Here is a 17,687-nt window from a genome sequence, read left to right as displayed (position 1 = left end):
ATAAACTTGCGCATGAAGTTATATTTTATCAACTATTTTACACGTATTTTTTCCGTGTGGAACTGCTAGTAGTAAAATTTATGGTACTATCACCTCAAAAAAAAATGATGTTACTAAGTGATTGAAATTTTATAGCACATGAAAATATTATAATGGATGTTTAATAATCATAATATCTATATCTTTACTATATTATAATATTACCGTACCCTTTAAAAACTTTTTTGGTTTGTAATCGATAATATCATTCTAATATTACATTTATACCTTCAAAAATATATTTGTCTTTTCATTGTTGCTAAATAAAAGAGACAAAAATGGTTCAATATTAGTACAATATCCCACTATCATCATTAATCATTATCTTTATTAAGCACATTCATCACTTTTCTAAAAGATGTCTTTGTCTTTTCAAATCAAATATTTAAAATAAAATAAATATAGATATAGATGTGTAAATATATAAAATTTATATATTATATCACACGCAATGTGTGTGTTTGAATGCTAGTATATATAAATTATTAGTCGAATCAATAATGGAAATTAACTATAAATTCAAAATTTTAAATATCACATACTCTTACTTTTGTATGTCGACATTAGTTTGAATGAAATTAATATTCGAAATAAAAATTTCATTTGAAAATCCATATATTAATGGTCCTCAATTTCAATACTTATTCTACCGACAAAAGCCATAAAGTGAATTAAATACATCACAATCTCATGGCGTCTATTTGATTTTTATTTGTGGACATTGATTAATGAAAATGATTAATTAATTAATTAAATTTGAAAATGGAGCACTCATTACATATAATTTATTATAAATATGAGGAGTCTTGTGGTTATCAAAACATGATTAATTATCGTGGCAATTAGTTTTTTAAATAAAAAAAAAAATTTGATGCTACATTTAGGAATGACAATGGGTCGGGTATGGGTAGGATATCGTGTCTCCATCCTCATACTCATTTATTAAATCCATCCCTATACTCGTACACATGCCCATACCCATACCCATCAGATATTTAATTTCATCTCCATCTTCATACCCGTCGGATGATCGGATATCCATACCCTACTCATATACCCATTTATTGTATATACTCCATAAAAATAATTTTTTTAAAATTTTAATTATTTGATAAAACTATACTTATTTACTAAATTTTTATATCAAAATTTTTAAGATAATAAAAAAATAAAACACCGAAGAAAATTTACAACCAAAGACTTATATAAAAAATAAAACTTCTAAAAAATAACATTAGTTTTATATTAATAATTTTCATTATTTCATCCAACTAACATAATTCAACAAAAAAAATTAAATCAGCATTTTTTTAATATAAATTAATATGTGTATGTATGTATATATATATATATATATATAATCGGGTATCGGGTCGGGTATGGATAGGATACCACTACATCCTCCTCCATCCCTATTTACGAGATCCTCATACACATTTACCCATTTATTTAATCGAATCCAAAAAATGCCTCCATACCCTCCTCCGTTCGGGTCAGATATCAGGTTCCCCATCGGGTTCGGAGGAAATGGTCATCCCCAACTACATTTGACCCAAAAACTCAGACTAACGATATCTAATTAAGGACCCATTTTAAGAGGCCTGAATTAAATTTAATAACCATGATCAAACTCTAATTTTGACCTACATTTAATTTATTGGAGTAATTTCATGTTGCCATTGTTTATTTTTGGTTGACAAAGTGATTACTTCCAATATTAATAGTCTCAACTCTCAACAGTAGAGATAAAACACTAAATTTTTTGACAAAGTCGAAATTGTTAGGTATTAATTTTATAATGGACTTCTTATTTTGTTCGAAAATTTAGCTATATATATATATATATATATATTTATTTATTTATAGAGGAATTTTCAGATGTCCAACCATGTTTCCTCACTTGGTTCGCGATCACTAAAACTCGGTAGTGGGTTTTAGTGATGCGAAAAAAAAACAAAAACCACTCAAACCCATTACCGGCGGACCAAGTAAGGAAACATGGTTGGACAGCTGAAAATTTCTCTATATTTATATATATATATTTACAAAAATCTACAAGGAGATGAAAATATAAATCCGCATAATATATCTTTCATATTATAACATATCCCATGCACGGTGAATATTTTTACAATTATAATGATACCATAAATTTCGTTTTTAATTCATAATTGCTATTAATGGCTTTTGGGTTGTTAAGACGCGCTTGTGACATGTGTATGATACAGTCAAATTAAATTTTTATCCGAATTAGAAAGATTTCGACGAGCGTTGAAATGTTGATCGGTATGTATATAATTTTATACAACACACTAAAATTTTATTTGCAAACAAAATCCGAAAGGCTTTACGAGAAAAAAGTTTTGATGTTTAAACTAAAAATAGTTAATATAGAAATCAGAAGCGAGTCGTTGTATAATCGATATTATCCCAATTTAAGGCTTACATACTCATGCTAGGCTGACTTTTAATGAAACAAATTCAAATGTTTACCTCAATACGGGAAAATAACCAATTTTCTTGTCGAAATATAGACTATTATCAAAATAGTATCTGCCCAAATAATTGAATTAATAATTTTTACTACGTAATAACCCTCATCCCCAGCCGCTATCATATTGGGTAAAATTTCGGAATAATATCTGACTATAAGCTAGGTTAGCTAAATAAATAAGCTATTGCAAGTAAATATAAATTTATGGTTAATATTTGCAAACCACGCTAGTTAAGTAAATCACATTGAAGTGCAAATTCAAGAATATGTTGGTTAAAAAAATCAAAACTCTTAGTTTTGACCATAAACAAAGTTTATCTATTATGTGAACTCGGACGATGAAAAAATAATTAATTTATATTAAATAGTAGGTGATTCTTTTAAGGTGGAGCTTCCCACACTGGATCGGAGCTCGTAGTAACCAGATAGGCTGTCATGGTTAAGAATACGATGGGGAGAAGGACCTCAATTAGCAGTTGCATCCTCCGCGGTTTACCCACCGTTGTCCGCAGCCGTGAATCCGATAATCTTGCTGGGATTTGACCTGGATCTCTTACATTGTTCATTTTTGCTTCGGCCCTTTCCATTTTTGTCCGTAAAAGCATTGAACGTTTCCATTTTTTGACTTGGGATTGCTAAAGATCGCGACTTTTTTTGTTGTTTTGTTTAACCGTTGAGTAATACGCGTTTCTTGAAGGGATTGTCATTTGAGTCTGTATTTGGGGGAAGGAATCTTAGGGTAATCCTGGAACAATTTTTGTGTCTTTGTCCCTGTAGATTTTGACATTTTAACTTCTCTTCCAATTCATTGATATTAATTGGGCTGTTTCCTCAACGAGAAGGGGCAGCGTTGGGATCGTAAGATAGATCCAAGAACGACGAAGTTGCAGCTAATTGGCGTTGTTTGGGTGGGATAGTGGAGTGTTTATGGGTTGGTGAAATGTGCAGAATAGAGGGTCGTCAGGAGAGCAATAGAAGGAGGAGACGCTGGGGGATAATGCGGATGAAGACGGCGGCGTTTGGTGGGGAGAGGTTGGAGAAACTGAGGAATAGTGGGGTTGTGTCACGGTCGAGAATCAAGCTCTGGATCATAAGGGCAACCACCACGGTTTTGCTGTGGACTTGCATTGTTCAGTTGACGGCATTGGGTGAATCTTGGGGGCCTCTCGTGTTGAAGGGATGGCCATCTTGCTTCTCCCAAGAATCGGTTGCCTTGGATGCTTATTCATCGCCCGAGCTCCCCGTTAGAGTTCTTCCACCAAAGAGTTAGTATATCAAGGCTCTACTGTGTTCTACGGTTGGAACTCTTGGAATTATTTGCTGTTTAGAATGCATAATAGGATGGTGATTGATTTAGTGCACAGAATGTTTGGTAAAAGATGTTATTAGGTGCCTTATTGTATGCTTTCATAATCTTTTTACAAAATTGAGTTATCTGCGGAGGACTGGGATGTGTTTGGCTTGTTCTTTGTTGCTTGCTGTAGCGTATGCAGCTCTTCTGTTACTTTCTGCTAGTCTGCAAGGTTCAGTGAAAAGATTTTGTTGCAAAATGTGTTTCATTAGCTTAATTTTATTCTTCTTTTTCTTGGACGGTGATTGTTCGTATAGATGCTGTGTAATGCTTTGTAATTCTGCAAACTTTGGTTTGTCATGTGCTGCAGGCCTTGAAGCTTTGATCTTTTTTCGAAATTGGATTTAGATGTGTGTTTATATGTTTGTTAGCTGGATATTGTTTTCATCGACGGTCGGGTGCTTTTTTTGTGTGATATTTCATTTTTAACTGCAGCACTAGCCCTTTTCCTCCATTAATTATGGTGTGTTGATCTTCAACTTGTCTCAATTTTCAAATTTAGGAGTTTACAAGAACAACGGCTACTTGATGGTTTCATGCAATGGAGGGCTCAATCAAATGAGGGCAGCGGTAGGTTGTTTTTGTATTATTAAATGAAATATTGCTGCATGGCGAAATATTTGATGTCTTGAGTTAGTTTACAGAATCAAATGGCTGATATTGTTATCATTTGCGTATAGATATGCGACATGGTAGCAATTGCAAGATATTTGAATGTTACCCTCATTGTTCCTGAACTCGATAGAACTTCATTTTGGAATGATCCGAGGTTTGTCCACCAAATGATTTATAGCTCTTTTGAAATTTGATACTCTCTTCAAGCGTTTCAAGAGAGTATTTGTCCATTCTAAACAAAATGGTTTGGTTGCTGCAGTGAGTTCCATGACATATTTGACATCGATCATTTCATTACATCCCTGCGAGACGAAGTTCGGATACTTAAGGAGCTACCACCAAGGGTGAAGAAGAGAGTAGAGCAAGGAATAATCTATAACATGCCCCCTATTAGTTGGTCTGACATCTCTTATTATCAGAGTCAGGTAAGCAGGTTTTTTATGGCATTTCTTTTATTCCATTCTTGTTATTCTTATGCTTTATGTTTAAGTTATATTTTTCTTTCTTACGTGCAGATTCTTCCTCTCATCCAGAAGTATAAAGTCGTACATCTGAACAGAACTGATGCTCGTCTAGCCAATAATGGCCTGCCTTTAGAGATTCAAAAGCTTCGTTGCCGAGTAAACTTTAATGTTTTAAAGTTTACACCTGAAATTGAAGAATTGGGTAGAAAAGTTCTGAAATTGCTTAGACAAAAAGGCCCGGTTTTGGTACTTCATCTCCGGTATGAAATGGATATGTTGGCCTTTTCTGGCTGTACTCAGGGTTGCAATACCGAGGAGGTGGAAGAGTTGACAAGAATGAGGTGCACCTTTTTTCTGGGTATTTTGCTGGTATATATAATCGGAGACAAACTGAATTCTATTTCTCCTGCTAAATTATCCTTAAATTTTAGATATGCATATCCCTGGTGGAAAGAGAAGATCATCGACTCCGATTTGAAAAGGAAAGATGGTCTATGCCCTTTGACTCCAGAAGAAACCGCACTTACATTAAGGGCATTGGACGTCGATCACAATATCCAGATTTACATAGCAGCTGGAGAAATATACGGTGGACAGAGGAGACTGCGTACTCTCGAATCATCTTATCCAAACTTGGTAAGTAGATGGTGCAGAAGCTATAGTTTTAGGCCTTCTATGAGTTCACCATCTTGTATTGGTCTGATGTCTTTTTTGCCTTGTCTCAGGTTAGGAAGGAGACTCTATTGGAGTCATCTGACCTTAAATTTTTTCAAAACCACTCGTCTCAAATGGCAGCACTGGATTATCTGGTATCACTACAAAGCGATATTTTCGTTCCTACCTATGATGGGAACATGGCTAAGGTCGTTGAAGGCCATCGCAGGTACTAATTCCGGTAAATTAGTTCCTCAGTTCCTTATCAAAGAGAATGCAACGAATGCTCGCCTTAGTTGGTACTTGCTTTGCCAGTAATGACACAGGAAGTCGTTTAGGAATCTGGGTTGGCCTGTGAAGTATAATGTTTTTCTCTGCTCGCGTCTGATTTTTGTTGTTCTTTTTTTGGCTTTCAGATATCTTGGGTACAAGGAAACAATTTTACTCGACCGAAAGCTGCTAGTCGATCTAATAGATCAATACAATTCAAGATTACTGAATTGGGAAGAGTTCTCTGCTGCAGTTAAGGATGCTCATGCAGAACGCATGGGTAAACCAACCAAAAGGTTGGTAATTCCGGATAGACCTAAAGAAGAGGACTACTTCTACGCCAACCCATCCGAGTGCTTGCAACCGATGGATCAAGATGAGCCCCTAAGTAGAATATTATGAAACATTGATGTGTTTGATCAGAAAATACATGAAAGCCGTGTTTTGGAAAATCGAGTACTGTAGTTCTTGACATGGTCCTGAAGATATGGATATTTGCTTGAAGTTTCTTGGAGGATGAGATGATTCTGAACGAACCGGGAGAGGGTTCGAATGGCCGGTCCGATTGGGTTTATGTTTTTGTATGTCAATAATACTGTTTCAATTCATGTATAGAATCTACCCTGTAATTGAAGGGGTTTATAAACTTGTCTGCTTTGTACACGGATTGATGCACATATAGGTTTTGATTCATTGAAGCTTTTTCACAACTTATTCCTTCTACCGTATTTCTTTATTCTCATTTCTCATCTCCAACATTTGTTTTGGCTATGGCATATGTCTAAGGTTTGCTCAGTGTACACTCCAAAAAATAATGGTCCTCATAAAAAAATATATCATTTATTTACTTGGCGATATTTCTCATCTTCATATAAAGAATAAATGGAATCATTTCATTCTCTCCCTTTCTTAATAATTAATGGATATCATAGTACGTAATTACCCTATATTTTTAGCTTGCGTTCCGATGAAAGAATTTTAAATTCGTGGATTTCAAATAAATTCAAATGTAAATTTGTTGTAATAAATTCAAATGTAAATTTGTTGTTTAAAGAAGTAAGACTATAAGCTTATAATCCCCCTTACATGTTTATATTGTATTTTATGTTAATTAGGATGAAATTCAAGTTCACCAAATAATGATATCATTTGAAATCCAATCTCTCTGTATTACTATTATATAAATAGTAAGATATGAATTTAAGATTTAATCTATTGATTTCTTGTTAATAATAAAACTAAAACCGAAATTCATGAATTTTCAAATCCCAAGCCTAGTCTCTTTAAGCTTGGCATCTTTTATGTCTCAAACAGAAGTTGTCAGAAGAAGAGTCAAATTGGTTCTATTGTTCTTTCCTTTCGATACCAAAATAATGTGAATCTTATAGAGTTTGAATCAAATGTTAGATAAAACAAAGATGTGTGAGCGTGATCACTTAACATCTCTATTATTGGTACATAATGCTATAAGAAAATTTTTGTTGCGCTGATAATCAAATGATTTATGCTACGCAAGTACAACGTAATTTTTGTTGCATTGACATCGCCAAGAATGAGCAGATGATTCAAATTTGAGTCCAAAAAAGCCCATATTATCATCTTTTTTTTTTTTTTTGACAAGCCCATATTATCATCTTTAATACATACATAAACCACTAATCACAACAATACTTCATTTGAGCATGTAAACTCACCATGCATGTAGAATGCTGAAAGAAGGGCCTAATTCATATTTAGAACTTGAAACAGCGAGAAGTGTTTGTCAATGTTACAACAAAATAGATACTAATAGTAATAGTAGTAATGAAAATAATAATATTAAAGGTATTATATAATGATGAATTTTGTGTTTGGAGAATCTGTGCATCCCCCAAGACTCCTGGGTAAAAAAATATAGATACACAAAAATACATGTACACCGGCTCCTGATATCAGTTAGGAGTTTCTCTCTGTCCAGATGGAAAAGGAAAATAAATAAAAACAGAAAAGAATATCACTGTACTGTTACACTTGCATTAGGATTCAGTTCAGATAGTTTTGAGCCTCTTTAAAGCTTGTCCGAATTCATCCTCCATACTTGCATCTCGTGGAACATCGTCCTGGAGCGAAGTGCAAGAATTCGAAAATTTATGGGGTGAAAAGAAGGGCAAAGCAGTAGGATAAGATAAATTTTGTTGCTAAGATTAGGGGAATAAGGTGCCCAACCACCTACCTTGACAGTGGATGTGGAAGAATTAGCACCGTTGGATCTCTTTCCCAGATCAATCTGCACAGAGATGCTGGCCTGAGAAAGATCGATACCCGATTCCTGTAATGCTAGTGTAAGTGTGCTCAACAACCTGTTGATACAACAAACTCATGGAGTTGTCACCAAATCATAGAAGCCACGCTATCAGAACCAAGAGACTCATTCCATAAAAAAGAAAGAAAGAACTAAGAGGCTCGCCTCTGTGAATAGGCACTTGAGATGCTAATAGTACCACTTTCAATGGCCATATTCTGGTCTTTGAGTTTATCTCTGGTCCAGTAATCTGTACATGACCTGTTCTGAAGAATATGAGATGGGAGCCATGATGTGGTTTTATTTATATCTGATGCTTGTTGCGGTGAGAGTGGGGAAGCTGCAGCGCTTGTTCTGCCTAAATTGAAGATGCTTGGTAAATGAACTGGTGCTGCCTTAGAAGTCAATTCAGGTTGCTGAGCCTTCTCTTTGAATGTTGTAGCAGTGCTTGTATCTGATTCAACCAAATTTTGTCCGTTGATTGGCATAGCAGGGGAGACTCGGATTTTATTCTCCTCAAACCTCGCAGCTAATGCTGATGCTGGGCCTGAACCAGTGTTCGCCCATTGTGAATGATCACTAACACCTTCACCCATAGGACAGTTCCGCTGTTACCAGTGAAATCAAATTACTAATTTATTCCAGTTGCAAATGTTAAGAGCATAGACAAGAAGATTCTTTCGTTCAAGCAATAAGCAAAGTGAGTATTTTTTTTATTGCAAATGCAACATATTAAATAGATTAAGCATAGAACTGACAATCATCCAGAATATCAGAAAATTTTGTATCCGAGACAACAAAAAAAAATACTATTTGAAAAATATAAGCTCACTCTTTGGATGATCTTGGATGTTTCGTGGTTCCAGACATTGTATGAACTTTCATATTTGTTTACTTTTTCTTGCAAGAACTGAATATACTCGATCACCTGTGAATATATTGTGAACTTCAATTTTGCAATCCAAGAATCATATATCTGATGTTAGAAGAAAATTTTATTTCAAGATCTACTACCTCTAATAAGAACGATGCTTTGTCTCTCTTCTGGTCGCTGTTAGGCACGATCTCCCTTAGATTTTGAAACCTGCATTACACAGGAAGATTATCATACAAACTAGAGTTAAAAATATGAATACATATTTGGATGCTAGCATGCTCATGTTTGAAGTTTGAGGGCTCGTCGACATGCCTGTCATTAATCTTGCTTCTCCTGCGTTGCTCGGTTGCTGAGTGTTTTGAACGTGGTGTGTTTGGCTTCTGATCTATGGTCCTTGCTTCAGTTTTTACTGACAAATTACCTGAGAAATTTCATCTGATCATAAATGCAAAAACAATTACTCGGTAGTCAATGACCAATATACACAATAAGAAAAACCTTTTGGTTGAAATGAAGACGCTCTCTTCATAATGAACTCTTTGTCATCATCATCATCAAACTCCTCTTCATCATTTTTAGCTGATCTTATCATACTCATGAAACCATGGTTCTTCTGAGATGATACTGGCCTATAAAATGACAGCAAAAGTTCATAGAGGACTTTAAAAAGATGAAAAGTAAATAATAGCTGTACTTGATATCTAAAACATCTAAAAATATATGAAACGGATAAACAAAAATTACTGACTGAGAGGATGAGAAAGTGCCCAAGGTTGCGGTGTTATGCTTATTGTTAGAAGATGATTGTGATGGCCTATCCAAAGCTGGTGTCCACTGCACTCCCACCATATTCAGACCTGCTTCTGCCAAACATAAATCAATTATGAGACAGAGGTCTTGAAAGTTCAACTTGAAATTTCATCGTTAGTACAACACGCAGACCACTGCAAACAGATACAAGACACACTTCCCTGACATTCTGTTAGGCCAAGTACTAAAAAATTTAAACTTCAAGCGCAAGATAAGAAAAGTATTTTGCTTAACATAGAGAATTCTCGAATCCATCCCACGGTTGAGATAACTTGCCACATATCAATATTGAGGACAACGAAACTTTGAAAATGAAATTGCAGCTTTCTGGTGGAATAGCTGCATGACTTCTTGAGAAGCTTAAGACTTGATTGAAAACGAAAATCTCCAACCCAAAACTGAACTAGTAATGCTGATCCTCAAGCCAAGCCTTTTATACAAGTATAGAACCTGTTTATCACTAGGAAATTTCCAAGGGTGGGTATGTAGGTAGGTAGGTAGGTAGCAACCATGATGGCAGAGCTAGCATTCCAAGGTTAATGGAGAGGAATTTTTAACCAACCATTTTCATAATGTTGAAGGTCACAAAAATACAATGCCGAGTTAAAATTGAAATTACAAAAAAAAAAAAATAATAATAAGTGAAGGGTTTATCATATTTGCATGGCTAAAAATATGTTTCTTGATACCATATTTGCACGCATGATCCTATTCCAACAGCAAGCGCCTATTATTCATTCTCGTATTCAGAATATAAACAGGTTACCTTGCAGAACATGTCTTTGTGCAGAAAAATTCTCCTTCCCTGTCTTTCCCTTTTTAACTGCAGACTCGTCCCACAGTGTGAAACCACTCCCTGTGTGAGAACTGCTGTTTGAGTTTTCATCATTTCTCGTGGCACTACTTGCCTGCATCGTATATAAGCTTCCTTCTCCTTCTGGCTTTGAACCTCTTTGGTTAAAATAAGAAATGCTGTATGTGCCAATGCCACCAGGAAGAAGATGCTCCGCTGTTGGCGTTGGAAGCTTATCGGCGACGCTCATTTCAACTTTGTTTTCTTCTTTTGTCCCATTCTTCCCCACCCTTTCCAGTGGTCGTAGAAAGTCATGTGTTTCAAGGTAGCCACCTGCCATTTGAGATCATAGTGATGATGATTAAACATAAGAATAGGGAATATGTGTATATATATATTTTTCAAAATTTTAAATCCAGAATCTATAAATTCAGATGAAGCCCATTTTCCAGCAATATATTAACTGACGTTAATGTGTTCTTTTTCAGCATGATCTAGTCCAGTAAAGAGTCGTGAACATACGAGTAGGCCCTATTGTTTTATATTTATTTTTAATATAAACTCCATAGCCAAAATATGGTATGCCCAGACAAAATTCCTAGGCTCGATTCTACCAATGAAATACCATGATTATCAATCATTCGAACAGGAGGATGGATCCTGGAAGAAGAGACTAAAAAGAAATTGTCTAAAATGCCCAAAGGGAGTGGAGCAGCTCTAAGTCCTCCTAACCTCACCCTTTTTAGATTTGAAATGAAATGTACTCCAAGCCTATCAATGCAATGGCCCACCCACGTACACAAAGGGAGCCCAGATCTAACGTACGCCAATGGGGTCACGGGTACATTAACTGCGGCACTCGTGGGTTGCCATCAGACAATTTCCCCTTCCCCACCCACAATCATGCAAATTTCTACCAGTCCCCAATCTAGCAAATTGTTATCTGCGACTCAGGTTTTCTTTGTTCTTTCTTTCTTTATATTATTTCTCCTCGCACACCTCCAAATATATATATATATATATATATATATATATATATATAAATTAAAATGAATGGAAAAATAAAGATAATTTGCCTGGTCTAAAGATCAACGATTAATCTTCACAACTTCCAAGAAAAACAGTGATTTTTCTGGTGGAATAATATTTAAACAGATAAAATTCTGATGGGATTTCTGCATGAGTGGAGATCAAATACTTTTACCCTGTTGAGGTGTTGGATCTTGCTGGAGCGGTGGAGACGATGAGTACAGTGAAAGAAAATCATGGGTTGCCTTTCTACCTGTTCATAAAACACAAATCATGTTTCAATCAGCTACACAAATCCATAATAAGAATACATGAACAAAATGAAAAATACATGTACTGATTCAGATTAGAACCAGAAGTTTCTGTCGAGAGATTTATTTGTTTACCTTCGGTTTCAAGACCTCTGGGTCGAGGCAATTCCATGTGAAGTGAACCAAAATTCAGCTAAATTGCGGAGATTATCTCAACCAGATGAACGGAAATGAATTCGAAATCCTTACGAACTGGTAATTCAGAATCCAAACTCAACGATGTGAACTAAATCAGATCCGTCTGCACAGTGGAGATCGTATTAGCATTCACAGAGAAAATTTTTTGTGAACATATCGCCATGAGAATTCAGCTCAAATCTCACATCGGACAATTCAGTTTCATCACTCCATTCCTTCTCCACTTCTTCACCAAATCTGCAGGCAATAACTCAACTGATATCATCATAATTCAACTGAAAACACGTCACGCAGCCATTGAACCACGAACAAAAGATCCGAGAAAGCAGAAGTAAGATCGAGAAAAAAAAGGAAAAGCTGGAAACAAAAAAGACGCATACCCAGAATCACAATTAAGGCGAATAACGCATAATTAAGCTCCAGATTCTCCGAAATACCAGAAATGTAAGATGGAAGCGATCCCGAGCAATAACTTTCTCAGATTGCCGATAGGCCCAGTTCGAAACAACACAATTCCCGAACACCCAGAGAGGAGGAGGAAATCTTCCGCCGAAGGAGAGAGAAACAGCGAGCGAACTCTCTCACTGAAACTTCTTCCTTCCGAAGATGGCGAGAAAATTTTTCTCCATTATATATACACACACATATATACAGAGCGAACAGAGTTTTTGTTCTCCGTTTTGGAGAGGTGAGGTGGGGGGTCGCCGTTAGGAATTTAACGGCGTTAGTTAACGGCGTCACGAATATTTTATTGATATTTTGGTGATCCCGATTAATACTCCTTATTTACTGAAGCTAAATCTTGTGGGAATCCGAGCCATTTAATTTGGTTTCGGGGTTATTATTAAAATAGTTATTTACAAATTTGAACCAACCATGAAATAAACTCACGATTCTTTTTTACCGTCTCATTAAACGGGTTAAATTCATTCATATTCACAATAAAAAATTATATTTTTAATATAAAAAACAATACAATATGATGTGTGACTCAATTAATTCATCTCACAAAATTTACTTAAGAAACTCACAAGAATTTTTGTGAATTATAAAAGGGAGTAAAGCCGCATCGTCACGATTATTTGTAGAAATTTTTTTCTGTTGTCTCGGATATATGTATTGTATTTTTTTTATATTTAGAAGTAATTTCATGTTTTTTTTACTAATATGTATTTGTTATTAACTAACTAATTTTAGAACGAATTAATTAAGCATAAGATAAAATAGAGGCGACAAAATTGGGAAGATATTATAGTTTTATTGTTTGGTTTGAAATAGAGCCATAGTTTATGTTCATTAAATTTAATGTAAGGAAATTTTGAGATTATAAAATACATATTGTACAATAAAATACTGCAGATAAAAATTTTCTAACATATTTTAGATTTATTTTGTGTTTGGATGAATATTTTGGACTATAAAAATTGTGAAACTCATTATATAATTGGCCACATGCAAGCTCACAATTGTATTTAATATGATTGATAAATATTTTTTTTTTGAAAGAGATTTATAAATATATTTGACAAGGAAATAAATGATTAATAGATTGTAATTACATATTAGTAAATGGATTGGGTTAGATTAGCATATCACGTGGGGCAAGAGAAGGTACACATATGAAAGCTTACTTAACAACAGTCGAACCCGTTGACATTAACAACAAAATTTTAATACAAATACCATCATTGGATCACACATCCGCATCACGTAATTTTGCTCACTCTCCCTGTTTATTTATTTTTGTCACCATATTATTAATATTTTCATGTGAGATAGTTAAATATTTTTGTGTTTGCTTTCATGTATCAATTATCATGTCCACGTTAAACGTTAAGTAACCACTTTCGGAAGCCAAGGTTTTCAGCATAGTCGAGATGAGATATTCACGGGTTCTCTGCGACGGAATCGACTGAATTCATAGGATCGAGAGTTTATCGATTTATCAGATGTTATAACTGATAGTAACCGTGCAACTACAATAATTTAAGCAACACAATATAAGAGTTACGTGTCAATCGTTCTCTAAAAAAAATATAATTTTAAATGTATTGAAATTTGTGGTGTCAAATTTTTTATATTGAAAAGTATAATATCTTTAATCATACGTGATAATAAAATTTATTAGTGTAGTTAAAAAATTTTTGATGTTGGTAGTAAAGGAAGTGGAGTCACGTGGTGCAAGCCTTTTTTTTTTTTTTTTTTTTTAATTATTATTAGTGTGAGTTGCATTGGCCATTCAGCAAAACGCGGGACCTTCCTCACCCACGTGATCTCACTTTTATCCTCTCTCTTCTATTTGATTTATTTTTTAAAAAATAAAAAATAAAACGAGATAAATCATATTTAAATTTATATTTTTTGGATTATTATACTTTTTTTAGATCAGGGCTAACTCCAGAGTGCAGAACACATATTGTCGAGTTCATACCAGATAAACCGTCGAATTCAATAAAAAAAATAGTATGCAAACTACATCAGTCCGATAAAACATTACGTTTTATATATCTGATTAGTTTTGAAGGAGGTGATGTTGCAACTTACAACCATATAATTATTTTTAAATAGAATAAATAAATTGGAAAGGGGTGGAGGAAGGCGATGAAGATTATGATAATAGAGAATTGACACTTTTGGTTGAAAATTTGCATATTTTTTTGTGAGGAGCCGATTAATTAATTATTGATGTTTAATTAATAAAGGAAAGCATGCTTATTAAATAAATAGTTGTTTGTTTATCCGACAATTAAGGTAAGCTTTCACATTAATGTCTATACCGTAGGTTAGCTCAAACAGGCTGGCTAACTAATTGCTACGATATGCATGGTTCACAACCTATTACACTAAATTAATATTAGCCCTACACTTTAAATCTCAATAGAATTAAACATGGATTTCAGATAGATTAGATTTCTAATTAGGCCCCCGTAAACGCTAAGATGCTCGAATCGAAACAAAGATTAAAGTATTCATCAAAAGTTTATTAGGTAATACATATATATTCAATATTTTTATCGGTATGAATTAGTTTTTCAGTATATAGTCTCACAAAACAATAATGTTGTATATATAATATATGTAGTGATAAGAATCGTCTTCACTTCTCTCCATGCATTTCCTTGCGTGGAAAATAAATCTATAAGTTCGTTAGTAAATCACGAGTAAAAATATATCTAATATAACATTACTAATACCGTCATTGTTTATGAAAAACCGTCGTTAAATATGTGGTTTAAAATAATAATAATAAAATAAAGTAAAATAATGTAATATTAACCATGGTTAAAGCAAAAAAGCGTCACTATGCCACGTAAAAGCGCATTAGCATCTTTAATTAATCACTCAATTATACACAAACACAGCACATGGCAGGCTTCAATGATTTGTTATGCTGCGACTTTTAATTAAATGACAAAGGTGATTAATATAAAATTAATTGTGGTGATTAGTTAATGAAATTGCAAGATACTTCCCCTCTAACATTAACATTCTTTTCTTAAGGTATCAGCTTTGGGATCAGTTAACAATTATTGTTTGCTGTGTTCTCTGTCCTTCATGGATTAGGATAATATATATAACATTAATCTCACTAATCCAGCTTTAACACTCCCCGTTAATATGCATTCAAATATTCTCCTAATATAATCGAGATCTCGAATTGTTTTTCGCCCATTAAATATAATTTTTAATCAAGAAAATTATGTTTTTAGTTCGATATATATGTTCATCGTCTGTAAGTAATTTCAACATACTCTTAAATGAAATGACGTCTAAATAGGAAAATACATCATTCAACCAACAAATTGCAAGTATATCATATTACTCAATAAGTAATGATTTTTTTTAACAACAACAACAACAATAAGAATAATAATAATAATAATAATAATAATAATAATAATAATAATAAACCTTAAAAATGTGTGTGTGCATATACTAATTTTTGTTGCTTCTATTTTCTATTCCAAATTTGTCATTTCACGCTATTCCAAAACCGAAAATATAATTATTATTATTTTCGAAAGGATTATTTTTATTTTTTCATTTCATTACAATTTGTTTGAAAAAATAATTAAAATAATAATTAGAAAGATAATAGCTCCTGAAAAAAAAAACAAGAAATTATTTTATAACATAGACAAATTCATAAAACTACCAAAGACCACTAATTTCTTTTTAAAAATTACCACAAAAATTTATATGATATAGTCTTATTAGTCAATTTTATGAGACGAATCTTAGACCTAATCCGATCGACCAATGAAAATTTATTATTATTTATGTTAATAATATTACTTTTCACTTCATGTGTGACCGTATCGATCCATCCATAAAATAGATTTGTGATATCTTCTCACGAGATAACTACTTATAAAACGTACATATATATAAATCTATAATTTTTTGAAAGACAAAATGTTTTTATACGCAACGCATGTGACCAGTGACCCAACTTTTAGTTTAAATGATATAGAGTATGTAATTATTATATATACTAGCAATTGAGGCACATCCGATGTGTGTGCGATGTAATACATGAATATTATTTATGTATATATAGGTATGAGAGCGGTCATGTCCATATAATTGAGAAGAAAAGAAAGTGAATTGAAAATGGGGAAAATTAAAAAAAAAAAGTGTAAATTAAAATAATAAAAAGAACATGGGTGAGTTGACGGGTATTTTTGGATTTAAAAAATATAGACCAAGACACAAAAACAGTTTTTCCAAGGCTCTCAGCTAGGAATGGCAACGGTCGGGTATGAATAGGATATCGTGCCTCCATCCCCATACCCATTTATTAAATCCATCCCCATACGCATACCCATACCCATCGGATATTTAATTTCATCTTCATCCCCATACCCGTCGGATGATCGGATATCCATACCCTACCCTTATACCCATTTATTGTATATACTCCATAAAAATATTTTTTTTAAAATTTTAATTATTTGATAAAATTATACTTATTTACTAGATTTTTATATCAAAATTTTTAAGATAATAAAAAAATAAAACAGCGAAGAAAATTTACAACCAAAGACTTATATAAAAAATAAAACTTCTAAAAAATAGCATTATTTTTATATTAATAATTTTCATTATTTCATCCAACTAACATAATTCAACAAAAAAAAATTAAACTAGCATTTATATAATATAAATTAATATGTGTATGTATATATATATATATATATATATAAAAAATCGGGTATCGGGTCGGATATGGGTAGGATACCACTACATCCTCCTCCATCCCCATTTACGAGATCCCCATACCCATTTACCCATTTATTTAATCAGGTCTAAAAAATGTCTCCATACCCTCCTTCGTTCAGGTCGGATATCAGGTTCCCCATTGGATTCGGAGAAAATTGTCATCCCTACTCTCAGCCTTAATAAAATAGTAAATAGTAAATATATATATATATATATATATAAAGTTACACGTGGCCAATAGTCCGTGTAACCCGGGAGAGTCACGTGATTGAAAAAAGTATGCCTACCACATCCGCCTCCCGAATCACGTGGCCAACTAATGCATTGGGACGAATGGG

At 33.5% G+C, this 17,687-nt stretch overlaps 2 protein-coding genes across 3 annotated transcripts; one reads left to right on the top strand and one right to left on the bottom strand.

The window, feature by feature from the left end:
- The first annotated feature begins 2,928 nt into the window (after nt 1-2,928).
- LOC140861940 (rhamnogalacturonan I rhamnosyltransferase 1-like) lies at nt 2,929-6,597 on the top strand. Its single transcript, XM_073264939.1, has 8 exons — nt 2,929-3,798; nt 4,387-4,454; nt 4,565-4,653; nt 4,759-4,924; nt 5,015-5,304; nt 5,395-5,599; nt 5,689-5,846; nt 6,034-6,597. Exons 1-8 carry the CDS (start codon nt 3,474-3,476, stop codon nt 6,287-6,289), a joined length of 1,557 nt encoding a protein of 518 aa, XP_073121040.1. The 5' UTR covers nt 2,929-3,473; the 3' UTR covers nt 6,290-6,597.
- A 1,094-nt stretch (nt 6,598-7,691) lies between these two features.
- LOC140863602 (transcription factor BIM1) lies at nt 7,692-12,744 on the bottom strand. 2 transcript variants are annotated; one of them, XM_073267137.1, is made up of 13 exons: nt 12,507-12,744; nt 12,312-12,363; nt 12,064-12,229; nt 11,847-11,930; nt 10,622-10,981; nt 9,794-9,908; nt 9,544-9,674; nt 9,358-9,466; nt 9,183-9,252; nt 9,001-9,096; nt 8,334-8,776; nt 8,100-8,226; nt 7,692-7,986 (listed from the first exon to the last, which is right to left on the bottom strand). In XM_073267137.1, the coding sequence occupies exons 3-13, from the start codon at nt 12,098-12,100 to the stop codon at nt 7,915-7,917; spliced, it is 1,644 nt and encodes a 547-aa protein (XP_073123238.1). In that variant the 5' UTR covers nt 12,101-12,229; nt 12,312-12,363; nt 12,507-12,744; the 3' UTR covers nt 7,692-7,914. The 2 variants fall into 2 exon arrangements, with proteins under 2 accessions (XP_073123238.1, XP_073123239.1); XM_073267138.1 differs by having other exon boundaries at nt 11,853-11,930.
- Between the last annotated feature and the right edge of the window lie 4,943 nt (nt 12,745-17,687).

This window comes from Henckelia pumila, chromosome 4, assembly GCF_033568475.1.
Source record: "Henckelia pumila isolate YLH828 chromosome 4, ASM3356847v2, whole genome shotgun sequence".
NCBI classification, from domain to species: domain Eukaryota; kingdom Viridiplantae; phylum Streptophyta; class Magnoliopsida; order Lamiales; family Gesneriaceae; genus Henckelia; species Henckelia pumila.
Note: the sequence above shows the minus strand (reverse complement) of the source record. Positions and strands in the feature narration are given on the sequence as shown.